We start from the raw sequence: 15,123 nt of genomic DNA on the forward strand, positions 1-15,123 counted from the left end.
ACACACGTGGGTGCAATTTGAGCCAATAATCAACACAACCCATCTATGACCAAACTGATGGGAGACAAGACAGGATTGACTCAAATTCAAACCCTGGAACTCTTGCAACCACGAAGAGGCTTGTAACACTAAGCCAGTGGGACAAGTCCCCACACTCTCCCAAATACGAGAATTCCGATCCTTCCAAAGAGCCCAAAGGAGCATAAGAACTAGAGCAAAAGACTACTTAGAAAGAAGGACAGATGCAGCCCTTAGCCACTCAGACATGCTAGACACACGGAGCCGAGACAACTTAGAGCCTAGAGGAGAGGCCGACCAGACTGCGGAAGCGAAAGGGCATTGGACAAATAGATGCAGAGAAGATTCCTCCGCTAAGATACACCTCACACAATCTGTATCAATATCCACTTTTCGATGATGCAACCTCACTCGAGTAGGAATAATGTCCCAAGCAACTTTCCAAGCACAAATTTTAACTTTATGAGGGATCTTGGCATGCCAAATTGCTGACCAAAACTTCTTATCATTCTCAACAACAATAGGAAAATGGGAGGGCATCCTCCCCACCTTGAAGCCAATCACGAGCCACCCCGTAAGCACTACGAACAGTGAAACAGCCTTTTGGATCATGGTGCCAAATACGACGATCCTAAGGTTTACGAAAACTCAAGGGGATCGAACTAATTGCCTCCACCTCACCCATCGGGAAAAGCTCTTGAAGAAGTCGAAGGTTCCAATTTCCATCTGCCTCAATGAAGGCATCCACTCTAAGATCACGGAAGGAGTCGTGGGGAGTAGGGGAGAGAACTTGGAAGGAGGAAGGCCTAGGGATCCACTTGTCATACCACACCCTAATTGAAGACCCATTGCCGACAAGCCAACGCATGCAGCGAACATGTGAAGTTTCCTCTAATATACTACAAAACAAGTTAAGTTTTTCAAATGAACCTTTTTATCATAGATCGCTTCACAAATATACATATATACTTTTCTCCACCAACGACTAGTGCATGCCCGTCTGGTTCACCAAACACACAAACTGGTGGCGACAAAGTGAAGAAATCACAAGACAATATTATTATATTTTAATTTATTTATATTCTTTTGTTCCATATTCACGGAAACTTGGCCAATATTTCAACATTCCTGATCTCGACCTTGGCTTCACGGTTCACATGTGGTCCTTTCATGTCAGATCAGGAAGGGGACCAAAAGGCGACGTTTTTTCATCTCGAAAACATGGCTTTCGGTGAAGTTGTGTTTCATCATTCTCTTATTCCAAGCCGTGACTTTCCCAGCCGCTGCTGCACAAAATATCACAGGCCTGCAGTTGCATATCCGTGAACAAGATGTAAGCATTTTTGGTACACTTTTGACTGACGATACGACGTCGTTTTTGTTAGTGTCATAATATGATAGCTTAATTTATGAATTATTCGGGCAGGTGGTGATGGATAATGGGATTCTCCAGGTGACGTTATCAAAACCAGCAGGGATGGTCACCGGAATTCAATATAACGGCGTCAACAATTTGCTTGAAATTCTTAATGAAGATTCCGATAGAGGGTAAGGCCTCTTCCTTCAAATAATGAAGATTTCTTTATATGGATCAGTATTGGCTATAGTTGTTGACTTGGAAGAGAAAAACTTAGGATGGGCACGGGTCGGGTTGGGTCGGTTATGAGCCCAAACCGTACGCCTAAATGGACCATGTCGATAGGCCCAAATGTAAACTTTGCACCTGTTCTATAACTTCAAGTTTCTCCAGCTTTGCATATCTAAAGTTTATCATCATTCAAATACTAAAAAAATACCTTAAAATAAAACCTAAGAAAGAAAATCAACATCCACCACAAGTCCAATTATTACAGACCATTGCAGATTGTGAGAGTAATCTCAATCCCAATCTGCATATTTGCAAAGTTCAAAAGCAAATCCAAATCAAAACAAATAAATTTTCATTACATATACACATACAATTGAACAATTCCATGAGTTTCAATTCAACTCCTCAAATCAAATTTGCACCTCTGCACATAGAAAAAAAAACAGTTAGTAAACATATGAAATGAATTAATAACACAAAGAAACTTCAAATTTTGATTAATGTAGAAATGAAAGAAAACCTTTTTCCAATTGTTCCAAAGCTTGATAGAAATCCAACTCATCCAATGCGGGTTCTTTGTAGTAGTTAAACTCCTCCGCCCTTAACCAATCACTACAACAAATCAATGCCTCCACGGTTTTTGGAGTTAATAAACTCCTAAAAGGATCTACAACTCTCTTTCCCGTGCTAAAAGAACATTCCGAAGCCACGGTTGATGCTTGGACAGCAAATACATCTTTTGCAACATTAGAAAGTATTGGAAATTTTGTACCATTCTCCTTCCACCAATCAAGCAATTTGAACTCATCATTGGTAAGATTAACGGGAGGTTCCAATAGGTATTTATCAATCTCATTTCTTATCTCAACAACATCCTTATCTCTCCTTGACTTCAAGAACTTTTGTAACCTTGATGATTTAGTAACATCATTGTTCACATGCATGACTTCACTCTCTACATTACTATGAAATACTTGGGCAGCAGTTGGATTTTGCTTTCTATAATAATCATACAAATTGTGTAGAAGTGTCTTGATCTTCAATAACATGTCATTAACCCCATTTTCATCGGACACCAAGTCACCCAAGCAAAATTCCACATATTCCATCTTGTATCGAGGATCTAGAATAACCGCAACAAAGAATAACTTGTTGATGTTATTAATATTACCCCAATATTTATCAAACTTTCTCTTCATCATTGTAGCTATTTTGCACATAACAACATCATCAACATTCATCATTGTGTCTATCTCCTCCAAAATAGAACACATCTCATGGAGTGGGGCATTAGAAGACACTTGTTTTGAGGCACTAAATCTCAAAGTAGCATCATAAAACTTCTTCAAAAATTTGACAAATACCTTGGTATTATCCCAATCCAACAAAGTTGGAGGCCCCACTCTTTTCTTCTTTTCCTTACCATGAGCTTCATACTCCTCAAAGTAACCCAAAAAGTTTGGGTCATCCTCCTCCATCCTCTCAAAACCTTTTTGGAGCTTCAAAGCACTCTCCAACATCATGTAAGTTGAATTCCATCTTGTGCACACATCTAAAGGAACCATGGTTTTGGTATCAACCTTCTCCATCTCCAAACAAGCCCTAAACTTCTCTAACCGTTGAGATGACCCTCTAATGTACTTAGCACAATTACGAATACTCTCAATAGATTGATGAATTTCTTTCATTCCATCGGTTACAATCAAGTTAGTAATATGTGCACAACACCTCACATGCAACAAACTACCATCACCTATGAGTGAATTCCACTTTTCTAACCTCTTCTTCATGTAGCTAATACATCCATCGTTGGAGGAAGCATTATCAACCGATATGGTGAAGACTTTGTCTATCCCCCATCCATTCAAACATGTCTCCACAAGCCTACCAATTGTATCCCCCTTATGATTAGGAATCACACAAAAATTAAGGATTCTCTTATGCAACACCCAATCATCATCAATGAAGTGGGCTGTGAGAACCATGTAATTGATATTTTGAATGGACGTCCAAGTGTCGGTGGTAAGAGACACTCTTTGTGCCTTATGTGTTAAGACACTCTTGATTTTACCTTTCTCCTCTTGATAGAGATCCCACACATCTCTAGCAATTGTCCTACGAGATGGCAAATCAAATCTAGGTTGTGCCTCCTTCAAAAATTCACGAAACCCAATACCCTCCACATGACTAAATGGAAGCTCATCCCGAATAATCATCTTGACACATGCAATTCTACATCTCTCTTTACTAAATGCATGTGCTACTAGGTTACCCCCTTTCTCTTGGCCCTCAAATGAAAGGACTTTTTGTTTTTTCTCATGTCTCAATGGAGAATTCTTACATTGACTTCTCAAATGGTGCCACAAAGTGAATGTGCCATTCCTTTTACCATCACATGCATAGTCCTTTTTACAGTACTTGCATATGCATCTAGGCTCACTAGTATCATTCTCACACTTTATCTTTGTGAAATGATCCCAAACCCCAGAAGCACTCTTACAAGGCTTTCTTTTTCTTAAAGTGCTAGGGGCTGATTGTGGAGGGGCTGGTGGTGGTGGTGGTGGTGGTGGTGGGTTAGTTGAAACAGGGGTTTCAGATTCTCCTTCCATGAAATTAATAATACCCTACGAAAATGAAATGCAGAGGTACAACAATCAAAAATAAATATAACAACCGAAACAACCACCAATCATAAAAATTAAATTATTAATCAATATCTGCCAAATCACGTTATTGAATTATGCAATTATTTCCAAAAATAACAAATATACAGCAAAAATAGCAAATAAAACAGCAACAATTCCATACCAGAAAATATGCACAGCCAGCAAGCCAATTTGAAAAAAAATTTGCCTTCAAATCAATTCTGCGCAGAAAAAAATTATATAAACATAAAAAGGATTTGATAGTAAACATAAGAAAAAACAGTTAGTAAACATATTAATAGTTGAAACAGGGTTTCAGCCAGTTAATTAGTAATTAATTAATCCATTTTCATCCCCCACTTGTTCACATGCTAATCCTCGGTTTTCAACCAGTTAATTAGTAATTAATTCAGTTCATTAATGCATACCCTCCACATGACTATAGATTCTTGTTGCAGACAAACTTGAAGGGCTGGCTGCAGCTATTTTTTCATGGAAAAGAAGAAGCAAAATAGAATCTGGGAAAGCTAGAAATAGAACAACCTTTTTGTTTCCTCAAGGTTCTTATATGCTCATAATTCATGATTCTTATAGCAACTGAAACAACAACAAAAATAAAAGTACAAAACAGCAACAAATACAAGTATAAACCAACAACAATTTTCAACGGGTTCAAAAGTTAAGCCTGGAAAAAGTTGATTCTTATATGCTCATAATTCATGATTCTTATAGCAACTGAAACAACAACAAAAATAAAAGTACAAAACAGCAACAAATACAATTATAAACCAACAACAATTTTCAACGGTAATACAGCTCTTATTCAAACAGCAACCAAAACAACAACCAATCATACAAATTAAATTATTACTCAATATCTGCAACAATTCCATACCAGAAATAAACACAGCCAGCAAGCCAATTTGGAAAAACTTTGCCTTCAAATCAATTCTGTCCAGAAAAAATATATATACAAAGTCAGAATATATAAATAGAATTAACAGAAATCAACAAAAATCCCTAAATTTTGAATTAGGGTTTCAAAATATTATTACCTCAGACCAACAAAAATCGAGAGAGGGAGACCTTTGATGACTATGAGAGAGCGGGTGAAAGAGAGCGATAGTGGCTGAGCGAGAGACAGAGAGAGCGAGAGAGGCAGAGGGGAGCGAGAGCGATTGAGAGTGAGACTGAGTCACTTAGAGAGAGTGGGTGAGAGAGAGAGAGAGAGAGAGAGAGAGAGAGAGTGATAGTGGTTGAGATCGTGATTCGTGTGAAATCTGGAGAGAGTCTGAGAGAGTGAGAGGCTCAGAGGCTAGAGAGTGAGAGGCGCAGAGGCTAGAGACAGAGAGGAAGAACGAAGAAGAAACAGGAAAGCAAGAGGCGGATTGAAAATTTTTTTGAAACCCTTGAAAATGTTTAGGGTTTCTCTACGGATCCGGTGTAGCAAGGAGTATGGAATGGCTTAGAATCGACGAATAATATGCTGACAAGTGTATTTTTTTAATAAAATAAATACTAATAGGCTTAAATGCAAAAAAGGTCCTTGTGTTTTATTACGTTGGCCAATTTAGTCCCTGTGTTTTCAATTTGGCCAATTCGGTCCATGTGTTTAGGACCGTTAGCCAATGTTATCCATTCCGTTAAATTTTTGTTAAAAAAATTAAAAACTACTTAAATATTAATTTAAAAAATTACTATTTGAATACAATTTAAAGTTAAATAAATAAGAGCAAAACCAAAAAAAACTAAAACAAAAAAATCAAAAAGAGAAAGACGCCAACTCTAATCCCAACCGCCACCACCACCTTGCTTCAATCCCACCCACCAGCCACAATTCACCACCCTTCTCTCTTCTCTCTTTCTCCCAACAACAACCCACCACCCCAACTCCGATCCACCTCACTATCTCTCTCAAGAACAATCCTTACCTTCACGTTTTCGAATGTTTCAGTAGGTAGTGCCTTGTGGGGTTTTCCTTGTATTAGTGTTCACCCCTTTTTGTGTACCTGTGATGGTAGGGTAAAGTTCCTCATTAATTTAAAGACCATGGTTGGTCAATAAATTAACTTTCTTTGTGTGTCGAGCGTGCCACCGTTAGCAATTTTTCAATTCTAACAGATTTGAGAGTAAAAATAACTTGCGCCCCAAGCTACTGACTTTGAACAAGCGATTGTGAATTTGGGTGAGGAATATCTCCCAAGTAAGTTCTTTTCTATGCCTTAGACTGGTAAGGACTTTTACAATTTTCCTCAGTACAAAAACTGGCAGTTCTGGCCAGAATGAAAGATGACAGATTGAACCAATTTCAGGCAGAACTCCCTTTTACAAGACTCAAAAAGGGAAAAACTGACTATACAAGGACAAGAAGAGGGTTGTGCTTCCATTTCTGTCTGAATAGTTGCCTCTGTTCTGGGCTGGACTGGATATGCCCGTGCTGGGCAGGATCTTTAACAACTTCAACTGCTAGGCTTCAGCTGCAAATCGATACCAAAGCTTAAGTTTGGCAGAGCTTTAATCTATTTCGAACCCTGGAAGGCTTTTGGATGGGCAGAACTGGGACTTCTCCAGTCTGAAAGGGGCAGAAGTGGCTGGACTCGAGCTGGAAATGGGATGTAATACCTGTGCTGCTTAGTCAGGGCTCTTCATAAATTTGTTGAGGTTTTCATATTTGAGAAAACTCAAAACTCTGCTTGCCTTAGCTCTGCTGAATCAAATTTGTAACGAGAGAGAGACCTCGTTATTGTTGATTTGTGGACTGGAATTCAAATCAGAAACAGTGGTTCAGCTGTCTTTGCTGGGAGAAAAACAGGATGATTCTGCAAGCTTGTTGAAAAGCTTTTGAAATTAAGATGCTTCAGACTCTGGGTCTGTTTGGACTTAGCTTGGAGTTCTTGTGATCAAGTGATCATTTTGAGTGTTTGTCTTTTGACTGGGTTTTGGTTGAGTTGGTTGGTTGTCCTTTTTTCCGTTCACCCCCTCTTATATATATATGAAATGTTCTTTTGAAAGTGGATGGCAAGTAATCAAAAGATCTTTTTAATTTTTAATTTGAAATAAGCAGGGGTTCCATCCATTTTCTGGGGTGCGAGCATTTATCAATTAGTTTCTTGAAGTGATCATTTCCCTGCGTTTTGATGGGGTGCCATACTGTTCTTCCATTTCAACTGCTTTTGCCCAGTTTTTGAACAACTCCCTGTTTCCCGCTTTATCTCCTTTTCATAGAAACAGCGTGTGCTTATCCTTTGAAAATGGCGCCTTCTTTGGTGCAGAAGGATATCTTTCGAATAAACAAAACGGGGCTTGGTCTTCTGGCAACAGAGTTTTTCAGAAACGTCCTTCTTTTATACCTGCTCCTGTTCAATCTTGATTTCAGCCGATTTTGTTGACTTTTCTTAGTCATGGGTCACGTGGGACTGTTTTTAAAAGATCAGTTGGGTTTAGTTTGTGTTTTGAGCCCCATTCTAGTTCTTCCAAGGCCCAAGTTGCTTTCTGATTTTCACTGTTTCCAGGCCTCTTAACGTCTTGGGCCAGGTTTATTGTTCTTGGCCTGTCCACTTGTTTAATGGGCTGGGTCGTGCTGATGGGCTTGAGGTCGTCTGAAACAGGCGGCCTAGGAGATGGTGTGGGCTTTTGTTTTCGGCGTGCCAAATTTGGGCCCAAACAATTAGTTTCTGGTTTCGTTTGTTTCTCTCCCTCTTGGTCTTGCCCCTCTGCTCATCACTCTCCTTCCCACCTCTCCATTCGTTGGGCAAATCATCCCCTCCCCGACAACATTTTTTTTCTTCAAGTTTCTTCTTTTCTCGTGTTATGATTTACTTTTAATGAATTTTTAATATTTTTATATTAATTTAAAAAAGTTTATAGGTTTTTAAAAGACACAAAAATGTTTATTATGTGTATTTAACAACAAATTTAAGGGAATGGACAACATTGACTAACGGTCCTAAACACAGGGACCGAATTGGCTAAATTGAAAACACAGGGACTAAATTAGCTAACGTAGTAAAACACAGGGATCATTTTTGCATTTAAGCCATAATAATAATAATAGGCGGTCCAGTCCGGTTTTTAGCAGTTTGAAGGGAAAAAAACCAATCCAACCCGGTTCAGCGCCGGTTCGATCGGTTTTTTGTTGATTCTATGATTTTTAAATATAAAAACCGAACCAAACCACCTAAAGCGGTCTGGTTCGGGCGGTTCGGTCGGATTTTCGGTAATAATGCCCATCCCTGGAAAAACTTAGATACGGCTGAAAATACGTAAACAATAATGTTACTTCTATTTTCGTATTTGTATAACTGTTGAGAGTATCCCATGTCGAATGATGGAAACTTAGCTTAAGAGCTTAGGCTTCTTCGTCTATTGCTAATCTCGGTTTAGGCTTCTTCGTCTCTCCAAAACCTGTCTGGCAGCGAACATGCTACGCCAACAAAAGGAAGGGTTATTCTCTTCGGGGGCAAACATAAAGTCAGACCCGGGGTAGTACTTAGCCCGAAATAAACGAGCCACCAAAGAGTTAGGCTGTTGACTTAGCCGCCATCCCTGTTTGGCCAAGAGGGCTAAATTGAAAGCACAAAGTTTGCGAAAATTCAAACCACCTTCCAACTTATAGTTGCACAACTTCTTCCAAGGCAACCAATGAATCTTCCGTTTGTCTTTATCCCCACTCCACCAAAATTTAGCAACAACACTGTTTAATTCATCACAGAAGCCTTTAGGTAGCAAAAAGCAGTTCATAGTGTAAGTTGGTAGAGATTGAGCCACTGCCTTAATCAAAATCTCCCTACCAGCCCCACTCAAAAGCTTACCTTTCCACCCTTCAAGCTTTTTCCACAACTTTTCTTTTAGGGAAGCAAAGACCATGCGTTTAGCCCGACCCACAAAAGTAGGCAAACCAAGATACTTTTCATGGACCGAGACACAGAGCACCCCCAGAATGCTAGAGAGCACAGCATGTTATCTTTCACGTTTTTGCTGAAGACCACGCTGCTTTTTTTGGAGATTGACTGCCTTTCATCTTCTACCTTAAACTTTGACAAAATGTGGAAGTTTTTCTCAATTTCTTTCTTTAACATACCTTAAATTTAGCACTAAACATAGTCATAGTGATGGGTAGAGGTGAAAGCGAGTAGGAAGGATGTGAGAAAGCTTGAAAATTTAGTCTTGGAGTGTTAAGAAAACAAAATCTCGTGTTGTGCTCGTTCGGTCCAGTTTAGTTTGCTTTAATACTCAAATTAACTCCGAAACTGAAACTTACACACGGTTTGATTTGGTTTGATTTTCATATTAATAGACACCCAAAAATTACTCCTGGTCTCTGACTAGTCCCGAAAATGCTCGTTAAAGTTGGGGGCGGTAACCGATTCCGATCAATGCAGTTAAATTTTTTAGCGAAAGTTCACTCATTTTCCATTCTTCTTTCCAGTCTTTCTATTTTATCAAGTGGAAGGAATTTTAGAAAGACTGAAAGAGAGTAATAGGGGCAGACACAAGTTGTAAAATGCCACCTCAGTCCCCACCCTCTAAACCCCAAAACTTCACCTTCTTCCACGGCCACCGCAAGCCCTCACAAAACCGCCTTACAGTCCGCGGCGGCCTCTTCTCCAACCGCGTCTCCCTCCCAAACCGCAAATACCCCACCGCCGCCCCCCAATCTCACCCCTTCGAACTCTCCAAATGGGACCCACACCTCCCCCAATCCTCGCCGTCCACTTCATCATCCAACCCTGCCGACACGACACTCCTCTCATTTCTCTCCCCTATCGCGCGCTTCATTCTCGACGCGTTCCGCAAGAACCAGAACCACTGGGGCCCACCAGTCGTCTCGGAGCTCCGAAAGCTCCGCCGGGTTACGCCCGACCTCGTCGCCGAGGTGCTCAAGGTCCAAAACGACCCCGTCTCCGCTTCCAAGTTCTTCCACTGGGCAGGTAAGCAAAAGGGTTTCAAGCACACTTATGCTTCCTACAATGCCTTGACCTATTGTCTGAACCGGTCCAACCGGTTCCGGTCCGCGGACCAAGTCCCAGAGTTGATGGACTCGCAGGGCAAACCGCCCAGCGAGAAACAGTTTGAGATTCTCATCAGAATGCACTCCGATGCCAATAGAGGTCTTAGGGTTTATTACGTGTATGAAAAAATGAAAAAATTTGGGGTTAAACCCAGGGTTTTCTTGTACAATAGGATCATGGATGCATTAGTGAAGTCGGGTTATTTGGATTTGGCGTTATCGGTTTACGAAGACTTTAGGGGTGATGGGTTGGTCGAGGAGAGTGTTACTTTTATGATCTTGATAAAGGGTCTTTGTAAAATGGGAAGAATTGATGAAATGTTGCAGCTTTTGGAAAGAATGAGGGTGAATTTGTGTAAACCTGACGTGTTTGCATACACGGCAATGATTAAGGTTTTGATTTCAGAGGGGAACTTGGACGGCTGTTTGAGGGTTTGGGAGGAAATGAAGAGAGATGGGGTAGAGGCGGACGTTATGGCATATGCAACTCTGGTTACGGGTCTGTGTAAGGGAGGGAGGGTGGAGAAAGGATACGAGTTGTTTAGGGAGATGAAGGTTAAGGGTTTCCTGATTGATAGAGCGATTTATGGGGTGTTGACTGAGGGGTTCGTGGCAGACAGGAAGGTTGGAGCGGCATGTGATTTGTTGAAGGATTTGATGGATTCAGGGTATAGGGCAGATTTGGGGATATATAATTCTCTTATTGAGGGTTTATGTAATGCGAAGCGGGTTGACAAAGCTTATAAGATTTTCCGAGTTACAGTTCAAGAGGGTCTTCAGCCAGATTTTGCTACGGTGAATCCCATTTTGGTGTCTTATGCTGAGACGAGAAGAATGGATAACTTTTACGATATGCTTGCAGAGATGGAGAAATTTGGTTTTCCTGTTATTGATGATCTTTCAAAATTCTTTTCCTTTATGGTAGGAAAGGAGGATGGAGTACCTTTAGCTTTGGAAGTGTTTGGGGAGTTGAAAGTTAAAGGTTATTATAGTGTTGGAATCTACAATATCCTTATGGGGGCCCTCCAGAAATCTGGGAAAGTGAAGAAAGCATTGTCTCTCTTTAATGAAATGAAGGATGTGGATTTGCAGCCCGACGCGTCTACTTATAGCATTGCAATTATGTGTTTTGTTGAAGATGAGGACATCCATGATGCTTGTGCCTCTCATAATAAGATAATTGAGATGTCTTGTGTTCCTTCTATCTCTGCTTATTGTTCTCTTGCAAGAGGTCTTTGCAAAGTTGGCGAGATTGATACAGTTATGCTGCTTGTTCGTGACTGCTTGGCCAGTGTGACAAGTGGGCCCATGGAATTTAAGTATTCTCTTACCATTCTCCAAGCATGTAAATCTAATAATGCTGAGAAGGTGATTGAAGTACTAAACGAGATGATGCAGCAGGGTTGCCCTCCGGATGATGTTATATACTCTGCTATAATCTCTGGGATGTGTAAGCATGGAACAATAGAGGAGGCAAGGAAGATATTTTCTAATTTGAAAGAGCGCAAACTTTTAACAGAAGCCAATATGATTGTGTATGATGAAGTATTAATTGAACACATGAAGAAGAAGACGGCGGATCTGGTGGTGTCAGGATTGAAGTTTTTCGGTTTAGAATCCAAGTTGAAAGCAAAGGGTTGTAAACTGCTGTCGTGATGAATTATGAAGCCAGGTACTGAATTCACTGGTTACTTGGCTTTTAACATGTTTAATATGTATAAGATAGTCCATAACCCATTGGGGAGTACGCACCTTCTGTTGCAATTTGCTTTTAATGCATGAACTCATAAATTTCTCCAACAGGTCAGTTTACTTCTCTAAAACCTTGTGTTAAACCTAGTGAGATCCTTTATTGTCAATTAATGTGCTTTAGCAAGCTGATTCTTGCTTCTTCTTTTTTCTTTCTAGATTGTGCTTTAGCTCGGCATATTTTGGAAAAGAATCAAGAATATTTTGTTTATCAGAGATTAAGCGCAAAGAGGTGTTAAAATTATCTTCAAGTTATCTTCAAGAATCAAGAATATTTTGTTTATCAGAGATTAAGCACAAATGGAAGGCTCAAACGGGGGAGATGATGGGTTGAAAAAGTTGCAGAGAGGCCCGCATATGGATGTGGATGGGGCAGACTGATTCTTGATATATGTGGAGAAGAAAACCTAGTTCAGAACTTCCATTCTGTGTACAGGTCTAAGCCGTTTACATGGTTATTTGTCTTCCAGTAACCAAGTCTACCAATCAAATTATTGTTGTTTTTGTAAGAAAGTCTATGAGGGTTGATATTCCATTTATAGCAGGGGTAGATATTAGGGTTTAGGGGAAATGTTCATAAGTTGATGTTTCCTAAGTTTTTTGCAATAGGTCAAAGAACACAGATCTGAAATGTTCATAATTTGTGAGACAAATTGTGACCGCAATCGTAATGCCAATTTCATGTAATGCGCAATATTCAAGGCGACTTTTGACTTTTGGCATAGCAGGTTTATTTAATGAACCTTTCCAACTTTGTATTCTGCATCTTGAAATAAATTATCATCTCAGAATTGACAATAACTTCACTTACAACGATTCGAAATTTAAAGAAGAAATCATTCTATTCATCTATATGAATACTCTGTAAAATCCTTCAGATTGTACGCACTTCTGCTAGCAACCAAGAACATGCTTATCGGAACACTAACAGCAAAACCTCCCCTGCCTATTATACAAACTGTATATTTTCATTCCATATTTCTTTTTACAAACAATAGAAACACAATGCAAGCACTCTAATTCTCAAGGAACGAAGAGAAGGTGCCATTAGGCTCAAAGGCTATCGGCACAACATTCTAATGTCAATACTCATTTGACATACAAAATTGTCAAAGCGTATAAGTTTCCCTGCATCCCCTTCTTTCCCTTACATTCAAAGAATCACCATTCATGACGGCACGCTGATCTGAAATATAAAACTAAACCTTACCAAGCAGCAAAAAGAAAGTTTAGACTTCCCTTTTCGGTCGGTTGCGTGTTCGTGGAAGGGCAGGTTTTTCTTCTATAGACATGTCAACTTCATCATCCTCATCAGTTTCCCTGATCGCTTGGTTAATTGCAATCTACATCAACAATACAAACAACACTACTTACTTACAAAAATATGGAGAGAAAAAAAAACGACACATGCACGCATACAAAAATATAAGCAGTCAGGATAATGACAATTGCAGCAGGTTTTCCATATTTCTTGTGGTATAATTTTCTTCAAAGGCTAATCATAATGTGAGACCAACAAAAGTTAAGCTGTGAAGAAGAGACGTGTTATCCCATGAATTAACAGTTACTATAATCGCAAATGAAATAAATAATTTGCTTGGCAGACCACAAGTATCTCGGACAATGCTTTGTTGATTGAGTTTCCAGAATCTGGTAGTTCATAAACAAAACAACTAATTGGAGAAGGAGAAAAAGAACATCACAAACAAACAGATTATGAAATTACTCTATTTGCAAAACTCTCACTTTCCGGCCCCTCCTGTTCACCTAGGGGTTCCAAAGATAGTTTTTTACATTAACGAAAAGAGGAAAACATATGATTGTTCCCATTACAATATGGAATCAATACTCAAAGATTTGAATCATGTCATCATGGGATGGCTTCAAAGAAATATTTAGAAAACAAAGATAAAAGCTTCTGTCAAAACAGCAGCAGAAGATATATTGTCCCTAATTTTAAACCGAGTATTCTTTTTAATGCACATGTCTAAGAACATTCCATTGGAGTTGCATAACATGTCTCTAAGAGCATGCCATTGGAGTTGCATAACATGTCTAAGAACATGCCATCAGACAATACCAGATATAACCGAAATCATGATTAAAAACAAAATTGAGATTATATGTGAATATGCATTTTACATTTCACAGGAACATGTCGATAAAAGCTCCTAATTTTCGTTATTGTTCCATTTCGGGGTGATTACGACATCAAAATTTAAACATAATGAGAAAACTACTATAGAACATTTACATACACTTCATATTGTGCGCTGTTACAAAACAGGGTACATAAGAGGAAAAAAAAAACATCTTGACAGAGCAGAATGATGGGAAAACATTGAAGGCTTGCCTAACAGTTCAATTGCCACATTTTATATTCCATATGAAAGAAATCATTGGCAATCTTGTTCATTCCAATCACCACAAAAACGAAAAGAAAAATAAAAACACTTGCAATTTCAACAAAACCCAAAACCCACATGAACTTTAACATCTCAGACCGCATGCAAATAAAGACAAAAACCCAGTTGCAGAAATTTCACAAACCTCTTCAAGAAAGTCTTCGTCGAGCTTATCGGCGATTCTCATAGAGGTGAAGACAGTGACAGCGATCAGAGAGAGTGGCATAACGAATGCGAACACGTACTGGTTCGTGGTGGGACCGGCACGTGTCACCACCGTTAGGCCTCTGGGTTGCCGGCCGGAAAATCGAGTCGCCGGCGATATGGGCACGTGCGGGGGGTTGAGTAGAGCACGTGAGGACGGGGCTGGTGGAGAGAGAGTGAGAGAGGCTGTGTTGGAGATGAGAAGCCTTGCCATGGTAGCAGCTTAGCTTTTCCGCTCGGAGTGGATAACGTTATCATTTCGCTTTTATAAAATCACTGCGGGTCACGTTAACATTGTCTTTCTTGTTTTCTTTTTCAAAATTTATAATTTTTTTTTAATTTTTAGAGAAAGACAATAGATTGTATTTATATGCACAAACGTCAATCACAAACATCATACGGAGGCCACCGGCAACAATAAGTGCACAAGGATACCTCTATTGATACACACATAGGACCAAAGAAACTCCGGTGTAAAAGCGTCAAGGTTAGTGTTAGGACTCA

The 15,123-nt window shown here is 39.6% G+C and overlaps 2 protein-coding genes and 1 long non-coding RNA gene across 4 annotated transcripts; 2 read left to right on the forward strand and 1 right to left on the reverse strand.

Moving 5' to 3' along the window:
* The first annotated feature begins 1,178 nt into the window (after positions 1–1,178).
* LOC110756134 (uncharacterized) lies at positions 1,179–1,625 on the forward strand. The gene is made up of 2 exons (XR_015834134.1): positions 1,179–1,351; positions 1,445–1,625. It is a non-coding gene; the product is annotated as an uncharacterized LOC110756134 (long non-coding RNA).
* Positions 1,626–9,593: 7,968 nt separating this feature from the next.
* LOC110765030 (pentatricopeptide repeat-containing protein At4g20740) lies at positions 9,594–12,479 on the forward strand. 2 transcript variants are annotated; one of them, XR_002527967.2, is made up of 2 exons: positions 9,594–12,064; positions 12,170–12,479. XR_002527967.2 is itself a non-coding variant. In XM_021968081.2 (2 exons), exon 1 carries the CDS (start codon positions 9,755–9,757, stop codon positions 11,915–11,917), a length of 2,163 nt encoding a protein of 720 aa, XP_021823773.2. In that variant the 5' UTR covers positions 9,595–9,754; the 3' UTR covers positions 11,918–11,933; positions 12,170–12,479. The 2 variants fall into 2 exon arrangements, 1 of the variants encoding a protein (XP_021823773.2); XM_021968081.2 differs by having other exon boundaries at positions 9,595–11,933.
* Positions 12,480–12,833: 354 nt separating this feature from the next.
* Positions 12,834–14,884, reverse strand: LOC110765031 (uncharacterized). Its single transcript, XM_021968082.2, has 2 exons — positions 14,561–14,884; positions 12,834–13,353 (listed from the first exon to the last, which is right to left on the reverse strand). The coding sequence occupies exons 1-2, from the start codon at positions 14,831–14,833 to the stop codon at positions 13,240–13,242; spliced, it is 387 nt and encodes a 128-aa protein (XP_021823774.1). The 5' UTR covers positions 14,834–14,884; the 3' UTR covers positions 12,834–13,239.
* Positions 14,885–15,123: the final 239 nt, after the last annotated feature.

This window comes from Prunus avium, chromosome 2, assembly GCF_965620075.1.
Source record: "Prunus avium chromosome 2, drPruAviu1.hap1.1, whole genome shotgun sequence".
NCBI classification, from domain to species: domain Eukaryota; kingdom Viridiplantae; phylum Streptophyta; class Magnoliopsida; order Rosales; family Rosaceae; genus Prunus; species Prunus avium.

Bases quoted from the DNA above. Each gene is read 5' to 3' on its own strand.
- LOC110765030 (XM_021968081.2), top strand. From the start codon at position 9,755: ATGCCACCTCAGTCCCCACCCTCTAAACCCCAAAACTTCACCTTCTTC.
- LOC110765031 (XM_021968082.2), bottom strand. From the start codon at position 14,833: ATGGCAAGGCTTCTCATCTCCAACACAGCCTCTCTCACTCTCTCTCCA. The intron at 13,354-14,560 runs GTTTGTGAAATT...TTGTTGATGTAG, and splicing joins ACGAAGACTTTCTTGAAGAG to ATTGCAATTAACCAAGCGAT.